The sequence below is a fragment of the Metarhizium brunneum genome, chromosome 2 (assembly GCF_013426205.1).
Source record: "Metarhizium brunneum chromosome 2, complete sequence".
NCBI lineage: Eukaryota > Fungi > Ascomycota > Sordariomycetes > Hypocreales > Clavicipitaceae > Metarhizium > Metarhizium brunneum.
In genome coordinates this window covers 3,380,710-3,407,024 of record NC_089423.1, presented here as the reverse complement: position 1 = coordinate 3,407,024, position 26,315 = coordinate 3,380,710, and the positions used below count along the sequence as shown (strand labels likewise).

General features: G+C 51.3%; 4 protein-coding genes across 4 annotated transcripts; 3 read left to right on the top strand and 1 right to left on the bottom strand.

The window, feature by feature from the left end:
• Window positions 1-1,450: 1,450 nt before the first annotated feature.
• On the top strand, window positions 1,451-2,508 carry G6M90_00g039680 (uncharacterized protein; the record flags this gene model as incomplete). Its single annotated transcript, XM_014691835.1, has 2 exons — window positions 1,451-2,403; window positions 2,460-2,508. The coding sequence occupies 2 exons, from the start codon at window positions 1,451-1,453 to the stop codon at window positions 2,506-2,508; spliced, it is 1,002 nt and encodes a 333-aa protein (XP_014547321.1).
• Window positions 2,509-3,372: 864 nt separating this feature from the next.
• rhp41 (DNA repair protein rhp41) lies at window positions 3,373-5,878 on the top strand (the record flags this gene model as incomplete). Its single annotated transcript, XM_014691834.1, has 2 exons — window positions 3,373-4,176; window positions 4,238-5,878. 2 exons carry the CDS (start codon window positions 3,373-3,375, stop codon window positions 5,876-5,878), a joined length of 2,445 nt encoding a protein of 814 aa, XP_014547320.1.
• A 2,123-nt stretch (window positions 5,879-8,001) lies between these two features.
• Abca4_1 (Retinal-specific phospholipid-transporting ATPase ABCA4) lies at window positions 8,002-12,825 on the top strand (the record flags this gene model as incomplete). The annotated part of the gene is made up of 1 exon (XM_014691833.1): window positions 8,002-12,825. One exon carries the CDS (start codon window positions 8,002-8,004, stop codon window positions 12,823-12,825), a length of 4,824 nt encoding a protein of 1,607 aa, XP_014547319.1.
• A 1,436-nt stretch (window positions 12,826-14,261) lies between these two features.
• bphB (Cyanobacterial phytochrome B) lies at window positions 14,262-18,779 on the bottom strand (the record flags this gene model as incomplete). Its single annotated transcript, XM_014691832.1, has 3 exons — window positions 14,262-14,666; window positions 14,720-16,293; window positions 16,352-18,779. The coding sequence occupies 3 exons, from the start codon at window positions 18,777-18,779 to the stop codon at window positions 14,262-14,264; spliced, it is 4,407 nt and encodes a 1,468-aa protein (XP_014547318.1).
• Between the last annotated feature and the right edge of the window lie 7,536 nt (window positions 18,780-26,315).

The window sequence follows — 26,315 nt, the reverse complement described above, 5'->3', positions numbered from 1 at the left end:
CCATCCATCGCATCCCACAGCATCCCGTCGATGCCAACAAAGTAAACTTGGGGGGCGTGGTCCAACAAAACTCTCCGACTCTGTACAGAGCGGCGTGTCACGCGTATTACACCTTGGTCTCGCCGTTGAATCTATTTATCCCCCTCGTCCCCGCCCCCGAAGCCTGTGCAAGGCGTCTTCTGCATATTCTCCAGAATCCCTTCTGCAAGTGCCATTGCCGTGCTGTTCGGCTTGTTCGGTCTTCTATCGGTGTTCCGTCATCGCATTTGCTTCTGCGCTTGCTTGTGTCTCTCTGCCTCGTGCGCAAGGCGTCTAGTGTCATTCAGGCTGCTGATCCCGGATTCTTTATTGACGTCGTCATTCGTCCAAGTCGGTCGAGCTGCCGCAGCTGTCAGTGCTACTTACACGACGACGAGCCGGCCGCCCGCGTTCGATACCCATTGACGGTGCCGTGTGACTCTCCTGTGGCTGTTGCCAGTGCAATTTCCTCCAAGTTTAGGATTGCCCTTGGGGTCCAAGTCATTTCGCGTCCAAAACCAAAAGAAATAAACAAGAAAATAGACTCCGTTTAGGCCATTTTCAAGCGCACCAACCGAATTGCCGTTGGTGTCATTACCTTGGCTCTGGGTACTCGGTACATCGCAGGCAGGAGCAACCCCGCAAAACCACCTGCGCACCTCCTCCTTGTCTCTCGACTGCTTTCCCAGCTTAGAAACCTGCGACGACCCCGCCTCGCTTTCCCGATAGTGGCTGCTCGCGTGCCCTCGGTTCCGCGCACTCGAGTTTGCTACAAATTCCCGCCTCTTCTCGACTGCTTCGTGTTTTCTGTTGGCATTCTGTTGCCAGCTTGACTGCGCTTTGTATAAGTCCCGGCTTTACTCCTTTTCGCTCTGATCCTGGTAAGTCATTCCCCATCATGGCTCTTCCGGACCCATACCGGCGAGAAACCCCAACATCAGCCAATGTCCGACAGCAAGCGGAGTCACTTCTGGATCCACCATCGCCGGCAGTAATGGAGCTCTTCCGACGGCACGGGAGTTGGGCAATGCGTGCAGACCTCGGTGAAGGACTTGCTTACTTCTGCAATTGACGAAATTGCCCATCCTTTACTCCAAAAATGGTTGAGCGGTTTTTGGTAATGCGGATTCCGAATGCCGTCGACATCAAGCGATGTTGTTTAGTGGCGAACTTCAGTCTTTCCGCGGCATTATAGCCCCTCGGTGACAAAAACTGCTGCAAAGAAATGATGTCTTGAGCCTCATTCTTGACGAGCTACCCAGCCTTCACATATACAGTGAAATTGCAATCTAACATATGCGGTTTTTGTCGTTAGCTTTTTCGGCTCACGGCCCCCGTGTCGCGTCTCTCGACCTCAGAATTCTCGGAATTCTTCACATTTCGAAACCCTGGCCGTGACAGAAAGATTGGAAGTCTTCAAACAGACTCCGAAATGGCTGGCGGCTCACTGAAGCAAGCAGCTGAATCAGCCCGGAACAAGACTACTGAAGTCATGGGTGTGGCTAGGGCCGACGGAGCGGCCGTCGCTCACGATCTTCTGCACACCCCGTGGATGAGAGCAGCTCTTCCCTTCATCAATGGTGGTCTCAGTGGCATGGTTGCTACCACTGTCATTCAGCCAGTGGACATGATCAAAGTCAGAATTCAACTTGCTGGCGAAGGCACTTCGGGCGGCCCCAAGACCAGTCCTATCGCGGTTGCTCGGCAGATTGTTGCTAGTGGCAGGGTCCTTGACCTTTACACTGGTCTGTCTGCGGGCCTCCTGCGACAAGCCGTGTATACAACCGCGCGCCTGGGATTCTTCGATACTTTTATGGGTTCGCTGACCACTAGAGCCAAGAGTCAGGGTCGTGATGTCGGATTTGGTGACAGGGCTACTGCTGGCCTGGCTGCAGGAGGTGTGGCCGCAATGTTCGGTAATCCCGCCGATCTGGCTCTTATCCGCATGCAGAGCGATGGCTTGAAGCCTCTAGCTGAAAGGAAGAACTACAAGTCTGTCATCGATGCTCTATCCTCAATTGCCAGGAGTGAGGGTGTTGGAGCCTTGTGGGCTGGCGCAGCACCAACCGTCGTCCGTGCCATGGCCCTCAACTTTGGACAGCTTGCCTTCTTTAGTGAAGCCAAGGTCCAACTCAAGAAGAATACCGATTTGTCAGTGCGAGCTCAGACGCTAAGCGCTAGTGCTATTGCCGGTTTCTTTGCCAGTTTCTTTAGTTTGCCATTCGATTTCGTCAAGACTCGACTGCAGAAGCAACAGAAGGGTCCCGACGGGAAGCTTCCCTACAAGGGTATGGCTGACTGCTTCACCAAGGTGGCTAGGCAAGAGGGTCTGCTACGATTCTATCGTGGCTTCGGTACATATTATGTCCGCATTGCCCCTCACGCGTAAGTCTATCCTGACATGATTCGTTGAGCCATGCATGGCTTCTGACACTTGACAGGATGGTGACTCTAATCGTTGCCGACTATCTGGGATGGGTAACCAAATAAATCAAGTTACTTTGACTTTGACTTCACGGCGTTAAAGGGAGGTGATGGCTTGTGTGCGTTTTTGCGTGGGATTTTCTGTCGAATACCAACACTCGAGTAGAGTTTTGTCCATGCGCGGATTTGTAGTTATTTGATCGGTATATCTGCCACTTCGAATGTTAAATAGATGATTAATTCGAACCATCAGACTCAACCCAATATTTTAAAACGGGACATGTCGGACAAAACGTTGCGGAGTGAGGTTGAATGAGGGAAATTGGAGGTTGAAAATTACCTGGTGGACCAACGGGATCCGGTGTTTTGGCAGGACCCACTTCTTTGGTCTCAGGGCAGGTCGAGTCGACCAAAATACTCCGGTAAGTACCTAGGTAGTGGGAGGAGAGATATGTCATCTTTGTAGCAAATAAAGGAGAATACTATGTCGAACTAGCTCCAACTCTCAGCTGGGGTGCCGGTTCGCGGTTTGGTGGTTAATTTCCGGTCAGTAGTTATGTATACGGAGGATTGGAATGGCTCTGACCTGGGACAGCAAAGGAGACCTCACAGTCATAGAAATCCAACCCAAGAGATATACTACTTTGAAGGAAGCAATAAATATCGGTTTTGCTTTGATTTATTTGCTACTAAATACTACAAATCCGATGTTTTATTTATCGTTATAAAAAACCCCCAATAAAAATTAAGAATTTAAGAAATTAAAATAGTTAAGGCAAGCGTACATGCATAGACGGCCACGTGATTTCGCGCCCCAGTTCGCGCTGATCATGACGCAACGAAGGTGTCTTCACGCTGCCCCGTTCACAAGTTGTGAACATGCCTCAGTTCACCCGCAACATCGGGCGTTAGGAAATATGCGACGTAAGAATGGTCGGGAGAAAGCGCACTGTTCCCTCAAGGAGCTCTAAGCGAGGAGAAGGCAGTGGAAACAACGATCAACCCGACATTTATCAGCAGATGCTGACTGAGGCTGGGGTGTCTGCGCCTGAACAGAGCTCACCAGAACGCCCGTTGAAAAGAAGGCGCCCGGCACCGGAGCAACCCCAGAGACCTCTGTCAGATCATCCAAGTGGGCTAACCAAGACAGATGCGCAATTGGATACCCAGGAAAGCAGCGGGGAGGATGAAGATGTTGAATTTCAAGATGTAATACTACCAGTGCCAACAGTGCAGACTGTGGAGCTCGAGTCCGATGATGAGGATGATGAAGAAGAAGATATACAATTCGAAGATGTTGATTTCTCTGCCCCTTTGGCGGATACAAACACCAGTGCCGAAAAATCGAACAGCCTAGAACTCAATTTGACAGCTCACATCTCTGCTGCATCACCGTCGAAACGGCCAGGCGAGCGACGCAAACCGATTTCAAAGGAAGAGAGGGAGCGTCGCGTGGACATACATAAAACCCATCTCGTCTGTCTTCTGTCGCACGTCGCACGGAGAAATCACTGGTGCAACGATGAGCGAGTACAGGAATCCCTGCGGCCACACTTGACTGACAAAACGGTCAATTATCTCAACCCGGGGTCTCATCTGCCGCAGTTTGGGCAGGCGGAGAGCTTGAAAAATGGCCTCAGACAAGCATCTGATGTGTGGAAGGCCAAGTTTGAGATTACAGAGCGAGGGCTACGAAGAGCTCTTTGGGCCGAAGATGCGGGCCAGTTGCAAGATGTACGTTACTGCTACTACTGGTTTGTTTCTGACGACAGTCTAACAGAAGGGGGGGCCATAGTACGAGCCCGCGGAGGATCTGGATTCATGCCTAGACCGCGCTGACTTCCGCGAAGCGGCGAAGAAACTGCAGGGGTCAAGAGACGTTGGCGCACAGCTATACTGTGCTTTGTTGCGAAGCATTGGTGTGCGGGCAAGATTGGTGTGTTCGCTGCAGCCGTTGTCCTTTGCACCCGGTGCCCCGACGTTGCCAAAGCCAAAAGTGGCGAAATCCGCTGCTAAGACGACACAAACTGAACGAACAAAGGAGGCTTTGGTGAAATACGAAGCTCTTGCCGCAAGTGCTGGCACAACGACGGGATCTGCAGGCGGCTCAAGTGCACGTCGAAGACTGGGCCACCCGAATGCCACGGCTTACAACTTTCAACCTAGACCTGCTGCTCCAAAGGAGCGGAGGGCATTCGAAGCGCCGATACGCATTCGCGAATCAGCTCATCCGGTCTACTGGGTAGAGGTATTGGATGCTGGACATCAAAAATGGCAGCCTGCTGACCCTGTGGTGACGCGTACATTTTGGAAAACAAAAGCATTCGAGCCCCCGGTTACCGACAAAGAGAATTGTCTTGCTTATGTTGTCGCATTCGAAGCTGATGGGACGGCAAAGGACGTGACAAGGAGATATGCCAAGGCCTACACAGCCAAGACTCGCCGTTTGAGGGTTGAAACCCCTCTTGACGACGGCGGGCAGTGGTGGCGCATGGCCCTAGAGTCTTTTCGACGACGGCATCCGACAGACTTGGACCAAATCGAAGAGAATGAGTTGACGGGTGTGGAAGCCCGAGAGCCGATGCCAAGAAATGTACAGGACTTTAAGGACCATCCTGTATTTGCGTTGGAGCGACATATGAGGCGACACGAAGTTCTCGTGCCTGAAGCAAAACCGTCAGGGACGGTGGGTGCTGGAAGTCGTGGTCCTTTAGAAAAGATATACAGAAGAAGGGATGTTCGCACAGCACGAAGCGCCGAGAAGTGGTATCGCATGGGGCGAGAAGTGAAGCCCAATGAAATACCAGCCAAGTGGTTACAAAAGACGGCGCGCCGCAAAGGATTTAGGGTTGACGACAGAGACGAGGCAGACATGGACGACGATGCCGGCACGCCCATATACACTATCGAGCAGACGGAACTCTACGAGGCGCCGGCGGTCCGCAACGGACGCGTACCAAAAAATAAGTTTGGCAACATTGACGCTTACGTGCCTAGCATGATACCCAAGGGAGCGGTGCACATTATTCACGAGCACGCAGCCCGAGCTGCATTCATAGTGGGCGTCGACTACGCACCAGCCCTGACTGGGTTCCAGTTCAAAGGACGACAGGGGACAGCCGTTCTCAACGGAATTGTTGTTGCGAAAGAATTCGAGGCAGCCATTCGGTCTGTGATTGATGGGCTCACAGATGTAGAGCAAGAGATGGAAGATGAACGAAAGAGACTAGCGGCGTTGAAGATGTGGAGAAGGCTTCTGATGGGATTGCGTATTCGGGAGAGAATATGGAGCCGTGTGGACGAGGATGAGAGGAAAAAGGCCGATAAGGAGGCCGAGATGGAGGCGGAGCTGGCTAATGCGGAAAGTGATGTCACGGATGAGTTTAACATGGTTATCGATGACGACAGCGAGGGCGGCGGGTTCATAATAGAGTAAGAGCATGATGATATAATGAAGTTGCTAACGACAGCTGGCCTGATGAAGTGAGTGGTTCCGGTGGCGGAGATGAAAGATTTTAGTTGGTGTGGACTAAGATGGAAGTCGTGCGCGTGATTCCAAGTCCGTCTATCGGCGCGGACAGAGATGGACATGGGATTTGTTGCTAAGACGCACATCGAGTTGGCGTGAGGCTGGATCCGCGTCCCGGCAGCGCCTGGCCGACGCGTCATTTCATTTGTCACATCAAAGCAACTGGAAGATTTTTGACACGGTTGCCTCGTCGATGTGAGGCAGGTATTGATGGGGCCTGACGCCCGTAACAATGTGTAATCAATTCGTACTATTATCGTGTGTGCTCCGTAGGGCCAGCACGGCAGGGCGTTTGGTTATACATAACTGGCGGTTCGCATGAACGGACAGGGCTGGGCGTGGTTTGGACGGAGCATTTTCGTCATTGACGTGAGGCGAGGTGGGGAAGATTGAGATCTCGAATTTTCATGTTTGGGAAGGTTTGATGGTCCCGGGCGTCTCATCGAAGGAAACCCCCTGGCTTGCTTTTGAGGGGCGGATTGTTGTTGATGATGAAACAATGTTGCCGGTTTATCAGGGTGGTTATATCTATTATTATGGTTAATATCATTGATACTACCGGGGGCACCGCGGAATTTACTTGATCGGATTTGATATGGCGGACATGAACACGATAGCGTTATGCACGTAATACGCCACGTTATCTGGGGATTAGGGATTTGTCTTAGCCACTTGGGCATGGATGGATGAGAGACATGATGAGCCAAGTCTGAGACCCTGGTTTTGGATGTTTGGTCGATTACGTTTTCTATGTAGAATCGTGACTGGGACCTGTATGAAGATTGTGGGTTGGTGGCGGTGCCTTTACGTGAAAGTGCCTCAGATGAGAGGCGCGCATGTTTCCTTGGATGGCGATGGCGATGCGATGGCGATGCGATGGTGGTGTTTGTTGTTGGTTGGCCACAAACAGCTAGCAAGGCCGTCAGGTCAGTGCTGGACGGGCGGCCAAAACTCTAATTTGACTGACATGAGCTCTCAAGTAGAGCGGACATTGACCAATCCCGTCGTGATGCAGCTAGCTGCTCGATTCGAGGTGGATCCGGAATCCAGACCAGACTTCAAAGAACAAGGACGGATGGGGCGGGCAACAACCCAAACCAACTGCATACTTAGTCCGAGGTGCAATTCCGCTCCTTGCTGCTGCGCCCTGCCATGTCATCCAATATTGCCTGCTCTCTTCCTTTCCTTCCATCAGTCAATTCAAAAAAAAACTCCTCATGTCTCGCGACCTTGGACACCGGGGCGTCAACCGAGTGCTTGGCCACATTCGTTCAACACACCGAGAGCCGATGGGCGAGGCTATGCATCAACAGGAAAGGAACCAGGACATTAAATATTGATTTTCACGTCTCGTGTTCCCAAGGCGCGGGCCGCTCACCGCACCAATCCAACTCTAATCTGACCAGACGCCTCTCCTCTGGGGTGCAAGCCTTCCTTGGTGACATCACGACCTGATCACATCGGACCCCATCAAGACCGACCACCTCTTTGACCTGCTGTCCCCTTCTGCATTCAGTCTGCGCTTCGTACTTGTACTTATCCACGTCAACGGTGTCGCCCACCATATATCGCCCTTTGACACTGCAACTGTGACACCTCAGGCACCCCTCCTGGTCCCCAAGTACGACCGGCCTTGGTTTTGACACCAAGGGCAAGCTACTCATTTGCAGTTGCGCTACACACCCACATACTCAAATATACACTCGCGTCTGGCTACGGCTGCATTTCCTTTCTGTCGGCCCCTGAATTATTCATTCGTTTGTTTCGCTCGCTCCATCTTTTTCCCGCAGTTGGTGTTGTGCGGCGCGAGGTGATGTGACGACCCAGGCTATTCCAATCGACTCGAACCTCAGGAAATGATATTCAAGCCTCGCTCACCGAAAACCTCACCGGCCAGCTCCTTACCGCTATTCCACCGTATCTGCTGACCTTGGCCGCCGCCGATCATGGTGGTCAGAAAGCAGATATGGACTTTAATGTCCAAGAACTTTCGGGCAGTGTTATTTCGCCACAAGACAACTTGTCTCGTAATGGCCTTTCTTCTGCCCATCATTCTAGCATCCTTCTTCACCTTTGCCAAGAATCTGTTTGTCCCACCTTCTAACTACGGTATCGGCCAAGTTCGTCCCATCATGACCCTGCCCGAGGCCTTTCGCGTTGCCAAGGGCAGTGGGAGAAGCAAGATTGTTCTCGTCAACAATGGATATGCAGGCGGCGATATCGACCGTGTTCTGGACAAGATTGCCAATGATACAACGACGACCGGCGCGCCTGACGTACCCATGGACATTGTCAGGGTGAGCCACGAAGACGACTTGGTCACGACTTGCCGCAGCACTTTGCGCGGAGTTACCACTTGCTTCTGCGCCGTTGTGATGCGCTCATCGCCAACCGAGGGCCCTGGCGGGTTTTGGAACTACACCATTCGAACTGACGCTGCCTTTTGGAGAGAACCCGTCAAGTTTGACGTGCGCGTGTCGACCAATGTCGAGCAAGTGTACGTCCTGCCCATGCAGAGGGCTGTCAATGCCGTCATTGCCGCCTTCAATGGTTCCAGCTCAGATCTTTTGGCCAAAACCGAGGGGCTGCCCTTTGCCAGCATCTCGCAAAAGGAACGGGATACAAAGGTCCTCCAGGCCTACCACAAGTCCATCATCAACTTCATGGCCGTTGCATTCATTGCCAACATCCTGTGGATCACGTACCACCTTACTGGCTTTGTTGCTACCGAGCGTGAAAGTGGCATGTCGCAGCTTCTCGACGCCATGATGCCGACGGACAAGCCATGGAAAGCTCAGGCTGTCCGCATCGTTGCCCATCACTTGTCGTTTTCTCTCATCTACGCTCCTGCATGGATAATCGGCTCCATCATTATCCGATTTGGAGTCTTCGTAAACACCAGCGTCGTCATCGTCCTGTTGTTCAACTTGTTCTCCGGGCTTTCGTTTGCATCCATGTCCATTCTCTTTGCTTCCTTCTTCAAAAAGGCTCAACTTAGTAGTATTACCGCCACCATCACCATCCTTCTCCTCGGCATTCTAGCCCAGGCTCTCACGCGGCCAGCCATTGGCCCCGTTGCCACCCTGTCGGTGCTCTTTGCCCCCTGCAACTACGTCTACTTTTTCACATTCATGGCCAAGTTCGAGAAGTGGAACACTGCGGCCGATCTTGCAAAGAGCCCGCCCATGAGCTCATGGGAGATGCCTGGCATCGTCTTTTTCATCATCGTCGTTGCTCAAATCTTTGTGTATCCACTGCTCGGTGCCATAGTTGAAAAGAAACTCCACGGCACAACCACAGAGGGGCGCAAGATTCAACTTCAAGACGACGGCGAGAGCTCGCTGGTTGAGAATGCCGTTGAACTGGACAAGTTCACCAAGATTTACTATCCCAGCTTCGTCTCCCGCCTGTTCTGTTCCAGATTAAAGCCCCGCGAGCCTGTGGTGGCCGTGAATGAGCTCAGCCTCCAAGCAGGTCGAGGTCAGATTGTCGCCCTGCTCGGAGCAAATGGAAGTGGCAAGAGTACCACTCTAGATGCAATCGCAGGTCTGCACAAGCTGACCAGCGGTTCCATCTCCATCGATGGCAGGGGCGGGCTTGGTATTGCACCGCAGAAAAATGTCCTTTGGGACGATCTAACTGTCCAGGAGCATCTTGTCACTTTCAACAGACTAAAGGCCCCAGGCGCTCCCGCTTCCAAAGATGATATTTTGGAACTCATTAGGGCGATTGACTTATTTCCCAAACGCAATGCTCTAGCCAAAACCCTGTCCGGCGGCCAGAAACGAAAGTTGCAGCTGGGGATGATGTTGACTGGTGGAAGTGCGGTTTGCTGTGTTGATGAAGTCAGCAGTGGGTTGGACCCCTTATCTCGACGGAAAATATGGGATATTCTCCTCGCAGAACGAGGAAGACGCACCTTGATTCTCACCACCCACTTCTTGGATGAGGCAGATCTCCTTGCTGACCACATTGCTATCCTGTCCAAGGGAACTCTCCGCGCTGAAGGCTCATCTGTGGAACTGAAAGATAGGTTTGGCAGCGGGTACCGTGTTCATGTGCGAGGGGACACTGAGACAGCACACTTGCCTAGCATTCCGGGAGTCCGGAAGCAGCAAGAATTTGATTTGGTTACCTATATGGCACCCACGTCGAATCTGGCTGCTCAAGTCATCAAGTCTCTAGAGGAAACCGGCGTCACTCAGTACCGCTTTTCTGGCCCAACGATTGAGGATGTATTCCTCCAGCTTGCCGAGGAAATCAACGATGAAGAGGCGTTTAAAAATGTCAATGCAGGTGTCCCTAGAGAAGTGGACAGCGCAAATGAGAAGGACCTATCTTCTTCCAATGGGAGCTCCACGCTTCAAGGTTTTAAGCTGCTCGATGGTCAGCGAGTTAGCTACGTCAAGCAAGCCATGATTCTCTACAGAAAGCGTCTTACTGTGCTTAAGCGCACTTGGATATTGTATCTCATCGCGTTTCTTCTGCCTATCTTTGCCGCTGGTCTCACCGCTCTCTATGTCAGGGGCAAGAAACAAGTCGGTTGTACACCCGCTGACCAAGACTCCTCCTTTGGAACCGAGGACGCCTTTACCCAAGTCAGGAACAACATGACGATTGTTTTCCTGGCCGGCCCAACTTCCAAGCTCCCCATTACAACTGTGAACAGCTTGCTGCAACCGATACTCAATGGTTCCAGAGGTGGTGCTTCTGTGGGCTCCGCCGCTTTACAAAATCTCAAACTGGTTGATACCTTTGATTCTTGGAAGCAGCATATCAATGACGAGTTTCGCAACATCACCACGGCGATGTGGCTCGGAGACGAAAACTCCAATCCCGCTGTTGGCTGGGTAGCCAACGTGTTCATTAGCAGCTCAATCACTGCCCAGCAGCTCCTCGACGTCTTCCTTACCAACACAACCATTGCCACAACCTGGTCCTCGTTTGACGTGCCCTTCAACCCCGGTATTGGCGATGCCCTAAGTCTTGTCATTTACATGGGCCTAGCGCTGTCTTGTTATCCCGCATTCTTCGCTCTCTACCCGAGCAATGAGCGGAGACGATTTGTACGCGCTCTGCAGTATTCCAACGGTGTTCGGCCATTCCCGCTTTGGGGAGCCTACCTCTTGTTCGACTTTACTGTCGCCATCATTTCTACTGCACTTCTGACTGCGTTGTGGGCTGGTATGTCCAACGTCTGGTATCATCTGGAATATGTCTTTGTTGTCTTCTTCCTGTACGGGCTCGCGTCGATCCTATACTCGTACTTTATCTCCCTGTTCACCAAATCCCAGTTGGCAACTTTTGCTTGGTCGGCGGCCTCGCAAGCAGTCTTCTTCCTTGGTTATCTGATTTCATACATATGTGTAGTCACATATGTTCAGGTTGACCGCATTGACTCATCGTTGCTCATATGCCACTTTGTCATCTCGGTCTTCTCACCCATTGCGAACGCAACCAGAGCCATGTTTCTGGCGACAAATCTCTTTGCAACGGCCTGCGACGGCGACAAAATATCAAAGACGCCAACCGGACTTGTGCAGTACGGCGGCCCCATCCTGTATCTGATAATCCAATGCCTCGTTCTTTTCGGCCTACTGCTGTGGTTCGACAGCGGCAACGTCGGCTCATCTGTCCGTGGTCTTTTCGACCGCGGTAAACCCGTCACGGTTGCTGAAGAGCTGGATGCAGAAACGGCCGACGAGCTGACCCGAGTAACTAGCTCAGGGCAAATGGGAGATGGTCTTCGCGTCATACACCTGACAAAATCTTTCGGGAAGAACACGGCAGTAGACAATGTCAGCTTTGGCATCAAGCGCGGCGAGGTGTTTGCCCTTTTGGGCCCCAACGGTGCCGGCAAGTCGACGACTATTTCTCTCATCCGGGGCGATATCAAGCCAAGCCGTAATGGTGGCGACATCTTCGTCGAGGATATATCCGTGTCCAAAGACCTGGCCGCTGCACGAAGACATCTCGGCGTGTGTCCCCAAGTCGATGCCCTAGATCAGATGACTGTTCGGGAGCATTTTGAATTCTACGCCAGGATCCGCGGCATCCCCGACATCGAGCACAACGTCTCGGCAGTCTTGCAAGCCGTCGGCCTGGAGGCATTTGCATCCCGGATGGGCTACGCCCTCTCTGGAGGAAACAAGCGCAAGCTCAGTCTGGGAATCGCACTCATGGGCAATCCCACCGTGGTCCTCCTCGACGAGCCCTCGTCCGGCCTCGACGCCGCCTCCAAACGAATCATGTGGAAGACGCTCGCGGCCACTGTCCACGGCCGCTCCATCCTCCTCACAACCCACAGCATGGAGGAGGCCGACGCCCTCGCTGGACGAGCGGGCATCCTCTCACGCCGCATGCTCGCCCTGGGGACCCCAGACAATCTCCGCCATCGCTTCGGCGACATCCTCCACGTCCATCTCGTGTCCAGGACCGCCCCTCGAACCACCGACCACGAAATGCAGCGCGTAATCTCGTGGATCCAAACCCGCCTGCCGGCCGCCAACGTAGACACAAAGACGTACCACGGACAGCTGCGCTTCTCCGTCTCCGCAAGCGAGGTGCTGGCCCTCCAAAAGCAATCCGCCAACAGCGAACCGGAGGACATTAAATCGCACGACAGCGACACGGCGCACGCCGCCCGCGAAGGCAGCGCCATAGGCCAACTCATCGTCCTCCTGGAAGAAAATAAGGAGGTGCTGGGCCTAAGTCACTACAGCGTCAGTCCCACCACCTTGGACCAAGTCTTCTTGACCATTGTGGGCCAACACAATGTCAAGGAAGAGAATTACGAAGAGAAGAAAGAGAGCAGGTGGGTCAAGATGATCAAGCCCAAGCATCCTAAGAAATAAAGCCAATGAATACCAACAAGATGTGTTTTTGTGGATAAGAGTCTCATACGGTGAACGGCGTTCAAGGTCTCGTCTCATTTTTTTTTTTTTGTTATCATCCCAGATACCACGCACCGTCGGATGGTGCCGCGTCTATTCATGTATTTAAGTCCCTGCATATGAAGGTGGCACATATTGCGCCGGCGGCTTTTTGCCTCGCGCCTGTCGAAAAACGTTGAAGCGACTTGATTTGATTATTTGATAGCTTTTAGCCCAAGAGGGAAACGCCACTTTTTTAATTATCATTATCGACAAGTCAATAGACCTGTGTACGTGTTCTCACTTGTGTTCCTCCGTCTTGACGCGCCAGCCACTCTGTAGTCGTTGATGGACTGGATTCGAGCCACAGCGTCTCATTTGATTGCTGCGAATACACAGTGCTCTTCTTCGCTCTCCGCGGTCAATTGGCTGCCCTGGATGAGGGCAAGTTACGAGCACTCAGTCGGCTCTTTGGGCTTTGGGCCGACAATACTGTCAGCATTGACGGACTGCATGGTGCCTACAACGTTTGGTGGCACTGAGTATACTAATACTAACTTTTGTATTGTTTCGCTCTGTAGTCAAGTGAAATTACAAGCATGATGCGAGTATCGTGCAAGCGTAAAATCTGAAACAGCGAGTATACTAGTACTACAGTCAGTATCTGGGATGTACAGCTTCACGGCTGCCAAATACTTGGTTTCGCGACACGAATGCCCATCTTATTTCTCACGACAACGTGTCAAGGGCGCCATGCTTCTCCATTGTCAACTAGAACACGCACCTTGAACGGCATTTCCCCATCCGATGCGTCTCGTATATTACGTCTATGCGCCTTCCCTGCAACTTCTACCTTTTTCCACATCAGCTGACCGCTAAACCAGTGGCCATTTCAACCTCAAGACCGTGGCATCCATTATCCTCAGCAACCAACCTCAAAATGAGGAAAAAAGACAGCCCAAACTCATACCCAAAAAAAATGCACCCTCGCAACCCCCCATGATATGTTGCTTGTATCTCTTCATAGAATATCATGTATGCTCTTTCATCATCAAATATCATAAGCCGACCCTGCAATGCACCAAATTCAAAAACACTAAACACCGGCCCTGTTTTTTTTCTGTCTTGGTGTTCTCCGACCACAGCTCCCCTTCCCCCAACGCCATGTGCTTGTTTCCATAAGACATAATTATTGATGCTCGTGTAAATTATGCGTCGTGATAGCAAAAGTCCGTTTTCGGGTGAACTGGTATCAAGAGCCCAAGCTTGATACCCAAGTATATTTGATAGCCTCCCTTCGTGTCGCAGCGGGCATCCCAGATGCCTGGATCGAAACTATATTCATCGACCGCAAACTGAAAAGGGGCTCGTTGTACCCTTGCAATGTCAATGGTGTGAAATACCCCTCCTAGCTCGCTTCATGATTCCGTCTTCACACTTCCTTCTAACTGATGACTTTCCGGATCAGCGGTCGGCGTTGTCTGTGAGCATGGTGTGTCCTCACTGCCGTTCCCTTCTACGGAGGAAAACCAGCCGCCTCGTTCCCACTCTCCAGGGAGATATAGGCAAGCATTCCTCGTTTCGCTTTCATGAATGCCAGCCAAGAGGGTGCTGAGCCTTTTGAAATCAATGGGCTTCAGAATCCATCCATCAAACCCAGCGTCCACGTACACCTGCCTGTTTCCTTCGACAAGAGATGCAGAGACAGCGAAAATCGGTATTCTTCGGTTGGCGTCTGCCATTGCCGAGTGGCCCTTGTGTTCGCTGGATTGCTCGGTAGACCGAACCATTTTTGTGCTAGTTAAACCATCCACAATGGGCATCTAAGCCAGGGGTTAGTATGTGCGGATGGCTATTCTGAGATTAATATTCTCACCTGCATATCCATAAGAATGACATCGAAGTCAGGGGACTTGTCCTTGTAAACCATTGCGCAATCCTCGCCATTAACGGTATGCTGTACGGTGTGCCCAACTCTTTCTAATCTTTTTTGAAGAATTTTCATATTGATTGGGTCGTCTTCTGCCACTAGTATGTTGAGCGAAGGCTCTTTGTTTGACGATGCTCCCTTGTCCACAGTAGCCGACTGTTGTGGCTTCTGACTGGGAAGTTGGAGCAAAACGCCGGAACTGTCTCCCTTGGGAATCCGGGGTGGCAGGTCCACAAACTCATCAGGCATCTTTACGGCTTTGACACGAGTTTTTGAGTCTCGAATCTCGGCGGTACCCGGCTCATGTCGCGGATGGGGGTGGAAAGGCGCATCTTGCTTATGGGGCCCGGGGCTGGGGGGTCGAACAGTTCCGGTACTGGTAAGAGATGCGGGCTGGATGTTATTGCCTTTGGAACTCTGACCATGAGCAAAGTATCCGGTTTGGTTTTCGTTAAGAGAAAGGGGTGTCTGGATGGCGTCGATAAGACGTTCGGCATCGCTCTTCTGGCTACCGTGGCTTACAAGGCTCTCCACGCTACGGCGGCTGCCCGCACTGCCCGTTCCAGTCGACCTTTTATCCATGTCAGCTGCCATGTTGCTATGACTTCCACGCTCTATGAGCATAATCTCTCCGGCCGGTGTAGCCTTGAGATTCGGTGATGCTGAAGCAATCACTTTGCCAGTGTGAGTTGCAGATGAACTGTCTTGAGAATGTCCACCGGACTCTGGGCTTAGACTATCATCTGGGAGATGAAAGGGCAATTGGACAACAAATCTGGACCCTTGACCCTCCTCGGACTTCAATCTAAGCTGGCCATCCATGTTTCTAACAATTCGAGCAACTACGGCAAGACCCAGGCCCAAGGTTCTCGTCTCACGCTGCTTATCAACAGGCTCGGGAGACGGCGATTCGAGTTCTTCGCTGCTGACCTGCTCTAAGTCTCGGAAAAGAGCATCCAACTGCCTTGGGTTCATGCCGATGCCTGAGTCGGCCACAACAAAATCGACCAAGGCCATCCCATCCCGAATTTCGGAAACAAACATCTCAACAGTGACTGATCCTTGGTGGGTATGTGCAACAGCGTTTGCGGTGATGTTTGATAGTGCCTGCCGGACTCTTCGGCTATCGCCGTGGACGAATTGAGGGAGTCCAGGATCCTTTGTGACCTGGTAATCGATGCCTTTTCGTTTTGCATCCACGTGAAATGGTTCGGTTGCTTCTTCTATGCACGCACTCAGGTCAAATACTTCATCTTTGATCAAGCTTTGGCCTTCCTCGGCCTTTGTGAGGTCGAGTAAATCGTTTATCACATAAATCAGGGACTTGGAGGCTGAGTGAGAACGAGCCAGATTCTCGCGAGTTTCGTGGTCCAATGAGCCCTCAAGTGCAATTTCGAGATAGTTGATGATGGCATTGAGCGGCGTTCGCACTTCGTGGGCAGAGTTGGCCAAAAGGAGCCTTGTAAGCTTGCTATTTTCGAGTGCTGCCTCCTTTTGCCGCCAAACTTCTATAAATTTACCTATAATCACTGATTAGCATCGTTTTTGTGTGAGTAGGATGGCCTCCTGAAAGCATACCATAAACCAGGCAGAGTACAGCTGCTGTTTCTACTTGCTCTTCGTTCCATTCACGGCACTTTCCGAGAACGGTTTCATTCCAAATCTTGAAGCTTTTTCTGGGTTCAAGATAGCCCACAGTACCATCTCGAACAACTTTCTCGTATGGATTGCCGGCCCATTTCACTTCCTTGATTTGGCCACGGCGAAAGAAAACAATGAAGTCATTACCGCCCACACTTAGCGGAACATACAGAAGCCCAGCAATAACCTGGAATCCGGGAGGGTACTTCAAATCTGGAAAGTCCTCTCGCACGTCTTGCGATGATGCAACTGCCGTAAGCTTCCTCATTCGAAGATACTCCAGCATTGCCAAGGCCTCTTGGCTATGCTCTATTGTACCCAACATCTTGGTTTCGCCTTGTATTGATAGAAGACCAAAATCAGCATCAAATAGCTTCAACAAGTCGTCTGATGACGCGATAATATACCCCGATGGGTTCTTATCAGTAGGAGCTGTGTTGATGAGTTTTCTTGCCTGAAGCCTCGATGCATAGGACAACCTCTCAATATTCCTAGACGCAGTGTCTCCAACCAGGCGACACATTTTGCGAATTGGGAAAGACACACGCATTCCATGGTTGCCATAGGCATGGCAAGAGATCAGCCCCCAAAGCTCGTTGAACGCGTTTATAGAAATAGACATTGACGACCGCACCGCCATATTAGCCAAATACTTGAGATGAATAGGAGACATGGCACGAAGATATGCGTGAGTCATGTCAAGAGGAACGTCTAAGTCTTCTTTCGTTCGGCACACCATTCGTGCTGTATCGAGATCCCGGTCGTATAGAAGGCGAACTTTGTTAATCTTGTACAGTTCTCGTGCCTGTCGTGGAATGTCCGAAGCTGGAAAATGCAAACCCTTGTAAAGATCGACGGTTTGAGACGTATCGACCAGTTCCGTGACAACCTTCCCGTTGAACGATGCATCAAATTGGTATATCATGACACGATGGAAACCAGTCAGCTCCTTTACGATGCCCACAAGAATCTTGAGGAATGTGTCCAGATTAGGAGCAGATGCCAGCTGCTCTTGCACCTGGGACATGATGTCAAATACTTGCATTGCCCCCTGCTCTCCTCGGCGCTTTCTTGCACTCCGCAGAATTCGTAACGGTTTGCTGAGTATCTCTGTGCTTTCTTCTATCTCTTCTAGTGTGGGGTTTGAATGAAGGGTATCGTGGGGTGTATCGGGGGTAAGTTCGTCTGCAGGACGAAGCGGGTATTCCCGGTCATCATCTAGTTCGAATTCGCAAATGACTAAATCGGGATGGGCATTGTTGATGTGGATAGCACACCATAATTTGATGCTTTTGCCCGTTTTTGGTGGTTTGATGGAGAGACTGAGAACCTCTGGTCCATTGATGGCAGGATCAGCATCTTCATCACGGATGAAGTCTATGTGGTCGAGCAAATTATCTTGTTGTTCTTCAGTCAAGATATCCAAGAAGCTTTTAAGACGGAATAACTGCTTTGGCGTATATCCGATAATTTTGCCCGAGTTTTCGCTGGCATATCGTACCGAGAAGCCGCCACTACCATCTTCCCGAAGGGCTAGAAGAACCCCAAAACCTTGCACTGCACCGGGGGTATGGATTGGCTCGTCTTCGCATTGTTGCAATATCCCATCGCGTCCAGTTATAATAGCATGTCCCTCATCCGTCTCGACGTGGGTGAAGCGCGTCGTGATATGAGGCACCTCGCCCAGTGACTGGTTGCCAGATGTAATCGAGGCACTGTCAGGCCCAGCAGCGACATCACCAACACCCAAAGGTCCGGATTCCTGGCTACCGTGGTCTGACGCGGAAATTTCAAGCTGCAATGGCGCCACAGAGCCCTGGCGCACAGCGTCAGCGTGTATACTCGACACGGGCCCGCTCATGGCTCTCTTCCTGCGCAAATCCGCGCAAGAGCCGCTGGGTTGTCCCGCTGTGGGCGACATGGGTGCAAATTCTAGTCTTCTTGTGTCGCTTGACGAGTCACCTCGATAGGATGTCCAATGGCCAGAAATGCGACGACTGTCAGCATCAGATGATTGGTTCAAGTTTTCGTCCATAATCGACTGTCTGGGCGTTGGTTCGACACTAATAACAGAGCGGATCGGAAAGACACGATCTCCCGATATATCTGAAGCAGCAGAATGATGCCCCAGTTGCCTCTCAGATCCTGCACTCCATGGTGAAAATGCGCCATGCCCGCCAACGCTGCTCGCTCGTTCGTCTGGCACTGACGAGGTCTCCGCAGTTTGTGTATCCCGAGATGACGAAGCAGACGACGCAGCTCGCAGGTGGCCAAGTGAGGCAGGGTCTTCGTGTTGTTGCGTCAGGTGTGGCGGTTCGGACGGCGGCGCCGGCGAGCCTTTGTCGTGTTGCTTCGAATGGCCCATGGTGAAGCAAGATGAAGGGAAGTGACCTAATAGTCACGGCCGCGATGGTTGAGACTATGGCGCTTTTGAAGCAGCGCCTGGAGAGGAAGGGGCAGCTACTGTGGCGAAAATGATGGCTCAGATGGCTCAGATGGCTCAGATGGCTCACAGCATGCCGGGATGATCTAAGTGGCGCCCAGGTGCAGCCGCTTGAAGAGGCAGATGTGGAACGATTAAACAATTTTTGCTTCGGCCGAGCCCGAGATGCCAGAATTGCTATTTTACCCTCAACATGGGACAAAGGAGGTCCAGATACAAAACCCAACGGCTTGCTAACAGCATAAAACGTTGCAGAAGTCGAGCTCGCCAGGTTCAACAAGCAGAGCCGCGGGGGACGCAAGTCCCAAGACCAGACACAGACAGGACTTGAGAGGTGGCGTGTGGAGACCAGGGGGGGAAGGGACGAGGCGTCGATACTAGGTGCCTACTCCGTAGTTGCCTACTACTTAAGTACCTGAGTAGGTAGGTACCTGGGTAGGTGCCTAAGGTAGGTAGTTGACCCCAAGCTCTTCGTACCTATCCGAGCAATGCACATGGTTGCATGTATGTGCCTGAACAAGATAATACATATATATTTACAATAGCTACTAAGTTCTGGCGATGGACTTGGGCTTTTTGCGCACAGAAGACGAGAGTGGGGGAGTATGAGGCGCACAGTGTGGGTGGGCGGGACCCGTACTTGGCACTGGAGCAAATGAACCTGCGGATGCATGCACATTAGTAGTACCGACTATGCCATTTTCACTTTTTCATCCCACAGTCCCTTTGCTCCATTCACGTGGTCGACTTGTCAAGTCTTCCTTTCATCGACTCTTACAACGGCCATCGGGAGGCACAAGGTCGATCTGGTGCCAGAGTCCCGGTATACCAAACCAGGGCGGCCAGTAGCCAGGGTCTTTCCCGAGTCCAGAACACGTCTCCGGCGCGTTTGCCTTGCGTTCCACTGTCAGATGCGCATTTCGAAGGACTAGGCCTTTCGTGATGCTTCCGGATTGAGAGCCACGCAGCGAGCATTCTCTGGTCCGCAGAGACACTCGATTGGTGGGTGCCGCCGCTGTGCGAGTTGTACTGCTTGCTGACTTGACCTCTCGTCCGAGATGCGATGAGAATAAGCCGACTAGCAGCTTGCTCCTGGAAGGGACTCTTGGAAGCAGGCTGAAGATTTGAGTTCCCAGGTGGCCTTGATGGTCCCGATATATATTGTCGACTCCCCTCAATCTAGTCATTTTGCTGAGGCAGTGCAAGCGACCTGTACGCAATCCCAAACGTGGCACCGGTTGGCTTTTATCAAGTCTCCTGACCGTCTGGCAAATAACACCTGCTCGAGCATTCAATTGCATGGGTAGCGCGCTCGCCATCACCAATTCCGTACTCACGGCGAAACCCCTTTCCTACCAATCTCTGGAATCCACAGTTGATTACTTTCTGCCGCCTGCCACAGCCGCCAGCTCTCAGTCATTCGCTTGCAACTAACAAGCTAGGTGCAAAGCGGCGACCTGGGCAAGCCACGACCGTTGGCCGCACTGTACAAATCCATGCACCATTGCCCCTCCCTGTCGACTCCTTGTTCCTCGATCTGGACCGACCAAGACCCTAGCTGTCCCGCGATGCACATAGCAGAAATGCTTTGGGTTCTGTACTGGCCACTAGTTCTAACCTGCACGCGTATATTTGGGCGCCGTTTGCTTCATTACATGATGCGTCTTTCTCCGGCGAGATTTATTATCCTTTCAATGGCTCAACGTAAACACAAAATGCTGATATCTCAACGTGCCCTTGTGTACCTACTCCGGCGCATCTGCTCCGGAAGTGGAGCCGAGGGCCCAAAATCGCCCGGACCAATAGTATGCCTGAAAGGCACCTGCCCAGGGGAAAATGGCTTGCACCATGTCAAATCTAAGACAAACTGTGACATGCAGTTTTCACCACATGCATGAATATCACTTGCAATTTGATGACGGAACAAAGCCCAAAAGTCGCCGTCGTGTTTTCCCACATGTTGACGTCATGTGTGTTATATCTATAGAAACTTCAACAAATCAAGGTCGCCAGAGGGATTGGCCATTCACCGTCCGGATCACAATTACAGCTTTTTCTAGTAAAAATTCCTGGTCATTTTCGAGGCCAAGCCAACACCAAAAAACGGCCTACCCTATGCCTTCTTCGTGAACTGAGACTTTTTACACTAACTCTTGCTCCTACCCGAGGTTACAGCAACTTTCCATAAATGTGTTGGACTGGCTCGTCGCTTCAATCCCCGCAATCCATGAACTAAATACTACCTCTAATACAACATTAGACACATAAAATAGCAAAGTAATTTCACTTCCTAAGATGATTTTTTTGTGATTCCATTGCTATATTATGCAGACGCAGCTTATTCGATCCAACGATATATCCATCCACGCATCACTTGTTCCAACAACTTGCATACATACGAACTCGCATATTACAATGTCAACTGGTGGTCTTGACACATTGGGCAACACGTGCGAGGCACGATGACTCGCTTTATGGGAGGGGACAAGAGCCCAAATGCCAATCTATATCCGCCCTGGTATATATTTCCATCATTTGCAAAGTAGTCTCTTATTGAATATGACATGGTGTTTTTTGCATCAAGCTGGAGTGTAGTCCTTTCTTTAGAGAAGTCCGAACGGAGATGGAGCGTGCCATGTCGCAGCATCTGCTATTCAGCCTGCTAAACGAACATTTTGCCAGGTCCACGTCCCTTATACAACGTATTCGCCATTAAAACCAAAACGAATGAATTTCGTATCCAACTTGACATGATCTATGCCGAGTCCATTATCCATGTGTAACAAGAATTCAACATTGGTCGGCTATCCTATATCGATTTGCTGCACTTTTGTCTGGTCAGTCTCACTTTACTTGGCTGAACTTAATTTCACACATCTCAAGTTATATACGATCCAAACTACAGTCGACAAAAGCGGCAACAAGACTCCGTGGACTTATCTGCCAGCGCGAGCTCGTCTCTGAATCAGCGAAGTTCTTAGATAAAAGCAAGGCTGCGCATTATTTCCGGCATCAAAGAACATGCTCTTCCGCCTGCCAAGTCGAATATGACATTTTCGACGACGCGTGTTTCTCCTTCCGAAAAGCGTCAGGAGTAGCCATCATGTTATTGCAGCGGGTGCCCTGAAAATGGTTCGTCATTACCAGAAAAACGGGAATACTTGTCTTTGCCACACATGCCGACACGCTCCACGCTCCCAAACGCAGCCCGCCATGTGAAGAAACTAGCTCAACAGCCGGCCGGCGCACCTTGCGCCACGGCATCCAGCTGGCCGCCGCTATAACGTCAACTGGAGCCAATAACTAATAATAATAGTGTCACTCGAGCCACCGCGAAGGTCCCTCGGAAGCGTAGGATGCCGACGTTCAAAATCGCAACTGTCCTCGGATTGCCGCCATGTGTGCCGATTCGACAACACGAAACACATACTTGATTGTACACGCTCGTCTTATCTGTTCACGGACCACTCCAAGCAGTCCCCTTTTATATCTAGCGTCCTGATACGTCATGCCGTGAATCCTCTCTTTGCTGCAGCCACTTCCGGCATTGTAAGCTCGAACCTGTACCTTTGGTTCCGGTCCCTCCGCTTCCCGGCAATTGACCACCCACATGCCTGTTCACTGACTACAGAATACAATGATGGAATCATTTGTCAATGCATTACACCGCTCGTGCCTTTTGATTTCGGTTCTGATACTCGCATGTCCGCCGGTTCCGTACGGCCGGTGGAGACCCACCATACCCGGAAGGCTCGGGAGCCGTGCTATCTCCAGAAACATACGCGTCGGATGTGCGGATCCAATTTTTTAATTAAACTGTTTTTTTTTTGATTAAATCGGCAAGTGGTAAGGTTGTGCTCGATTAATTGAGTTTGATAAATATTAGAGTACGAGATGAGATGAGATGAGATGCGGGTGGCGCCGGAAATTGCGGGCGCTAATATTGCAATCAATGTTTACACGATTGTATCCAGTCGTTACTAGGACCGACGTACATACACTTTGTGTGGTTGGCCTGGCCACGAGAGTCAGACGGTAGCTCTTAATTGTACAGCTACATTGGGAAACATGTTACTTACATGAGTGCCACATCCGAGTGTTACCGACCTTGTGTGCCAATTTTCCCTTTTTTTATTGGATTTGTTAGTCAAAGAGGCATAGGCATTACATAGACGTTGGAGGGCTCCAATGCAGCACAGCCTTCCGAGCCGAGATCAGAGTGTAATAGCAATTCAAGATTACGCACAACAAACTGTCAAGATATATTACGGCATGTCACTACAGCTGATTCCCGACTTGTCCAAGATAATCAAGACGACATCTCAAAGTCGGGTGCCCAGCAACGAGTGGAATTCGTTCTATGCCAGTGCGAAAACATCCCTGCCAATGGAGAGCTGGCGGAGATGTCGATATACAATGCAGAAGCATTGTAGTATCTGGCAAAAATCACTTGTCTGTATGCGCATGTGTCAATAAATCACTGCCAAGGCATGCGACCTTGTCTCGGACCGACTCGAGACTATCCAAAGATCCCATCCAGCAGATGCATAGCTGGATCACTTGGTCGTGCCTCATGCCTAGCGGCACGCATAGACCAGTCTCTCGCCCAATATTGGGCCGGAGAGGTTCAGGGCCATGAGCATCCGTGGCAGGCAGTTCAAGCAAAAACCAAACTCGCAGAAATCCGCCGCGTGAATCAACGCTATGGCGTGAGGACGCCACCAGATCTCTGGGCGACTTCTCGTGGGCATCACTGCTCGTGGGCATATCCGGGCAGAGGGATGCAACGCATTGTTCAGACATGCCCAAAAGTCGGTACTGATCTGCCTGCAGATGGCCAACTAATGCCCCGAAGGACATCTCCGCGAATCCTCGACATCAAAGGCTTTGGGCGGAATTGACTGGGCAAGATTGACGCCAGAGTCGCTGTGGCTTTTCAGGGAAAAAGAGAGAAGAGTTTGAAAATTTCGGTCGGGGCCGGCAGCCAAAAGATATGGGAGCGATTGGCAGTTTCGGTTGTGAATTGCAATCTGTCAAAGAGTGGGTCTGTGGCCCATGCGCAAGGGTTGCCATAGGTCAGACGCCCGAGGCGCACGAAGAAAATTTCCTTTGACATATTGACATATATACGGAGTATGTACATATGAAATGTCAAAATGAACGGCCACTCTATGCAAATCAGACCAATTCCTCGCAAGGAAAGCTGGAGACTGAATGGGCCCATTTGGAGGAAGCATGCTTGGTTAGTCGGTGACAGGGAAAGAGGTTGTTGGTCGCAGTTTTGCTGTATATACTTTATGGAGGACAGTTAGGTGGCTGGATGATGAAAATAACACGATACCCATCGTGGGTCATTTGACGTAGCCAACAAAGGGTCAGACATCATTGACGGGGTCATTGTCAGTTCGACGTTCAAGGATCTGGTGGGAACGATACGGTCTGGGCTCGCTCACAGAGGCGAGAGTGACATAGACGCATCCAATATTCGGGTGTGTCCTTTTGACGATAGACCACTCAGAAGCTGCTACCAAAAAAAAAACCAAAAAAGAAACTTTACCCTTGTGCAGAGTACTCCGTACTGGCACTCAGTTCAGAGGGTGATGCAGATGATCTGCCTCTCTAGCCCGAACTGGCCCGCACAGTTGACGCAGGCGAAGATCGCTAACCAGCCACCTCAGTGGTTGTGAGGCTGCTAGTACGTAACCGTACACCGATGCGCAAATGGCGGTTGTTCGAAAATGGCCAAGACTCGTAATGAACTTGTTGGCCCTTATACTGAAGGTGCAGAGGATCACTGACAGGCGGAACCCGAGATCATCATGACGAGGGGTGCATAGGGCCAAGCATCGTATCGCTCGCTGCTCTGTTGATTTTCTCCGTAGCCTTCGCTGAGTCGAATTCGAGCTTCTTAGGCGAGTCGGCACCCCAAGCCCAAAAAAACAGTGCATGGTTGGCCCATGCTCAGGAACCCTCGAGGCAGCAGTTTGTAAAGCTAATGACACAAATCACAGCGCGCTCCATCCACCCATTCGGAACAATGTTGTTTGACCTCTCCAGGTCCACCAGCTCTAGGCAGTAATGGCATGGATGAGCACGCACGAGGCGGCTCTCGTTTGCGTGGTGGAGAAGGTGTTGCAAGTTGCCGTGGATTGCTTCAACGTCAGTGTTAGGCCCGACCCTTGCTGGGATAAATTCGATGTTGTCCACCAGTGGAGGCGTTACGGAGGCGAGGAGGGCCTGGACTGTACATAGTATTTGTTAAGACCCCGCTGAGACAAAGAGACAGTACATGTACATACATATGTACGTAAAGTACGTACATACATATTCCCTGAGTTGTCGTAGATGCCTATCCTTCTAGAAGGCCGAGTGATACCGAATCCTGGCACAAGAGCTGTGCCAATGGTACTCCGTACAGAGTCCGGAGAGCGGAGCAATTACCAGGTGCTGGGCCCAGCCTCAAACAGGGCACAAAGGTGAAAAAGAAGAATGTCAAAAAGGCACAGGAACATCCATCCATTCATGGGGTATCGATGCGGCGGCCAATGAAGGCGATGCCAGTTGGTGTGGATGGGCAGCTTTCCGATCCATTCTCGAGTGACATGCAGGACAGTGCGAAGTTGGGAAGCCACCCAGTTTTAGACGTGCAGCAAGCAGCAGCCTTGGCCAAGATTGACGAGACGACGAAGCCACCAAGTTTCCGATGTTTTCGTTGGCTCGCCTGCCAGAGTCTCGGATGGCGAGCAAGCGACATGGCCATTGCGCTGCAGACCGCTGTGGTCACGATACCTGGCATGCTGTACAGGTCAAGACAATGCATGGAAAAAAGCCCGACATGTCTGGCGCAGATGTGCCGTAGTATGACTCGGGACAATCAACATGCTTGGGGGTCAATATGCCGACGTGCGTTCGACTCGGCGGCTCGAATTGGCCCAGAGTTTCGATGTTTCAACTGAAGGAGTGTAGGGGGCTAAGGCGGGAAGGTGCACCCAGGTGCCATGTAATAACTACCTACTCAAGTACCTAACCTAGGTATTGTCAACGCAACTGGTTGGTATGTTGGAGCGAAGGGCCGCTCTTGCCATGGATATTGTCTGGTACGGAACACTCCGTATCACTATACCCCCTACTTAGGCGCCACGGTATCGTTCTTGGGAGAATCCCGTGTCGACCTTCAACTTGCAAGATTTTCTGAGAATCATCCTGCTACTACTACATCACTACAGCCTTGGAAATGTGCCGCCGCCATCGAGCTCCACGCTTCGCCGGTGCAATTTGCATACTTGTTATGAACCCCATGGGCACTCTCCAGCCATCAATCTCGAGTACCAGATCGCCTGCAGATCCTGAGTCTGCGGGGGCTTTTCGTGAAGCTAGGCTAAATGGCTTTGACGATTCATTGGCATTCCGGCTGATTAGGAGCGAGGACAATTGGTTCTATCCCCCCCAAAGTTGGGA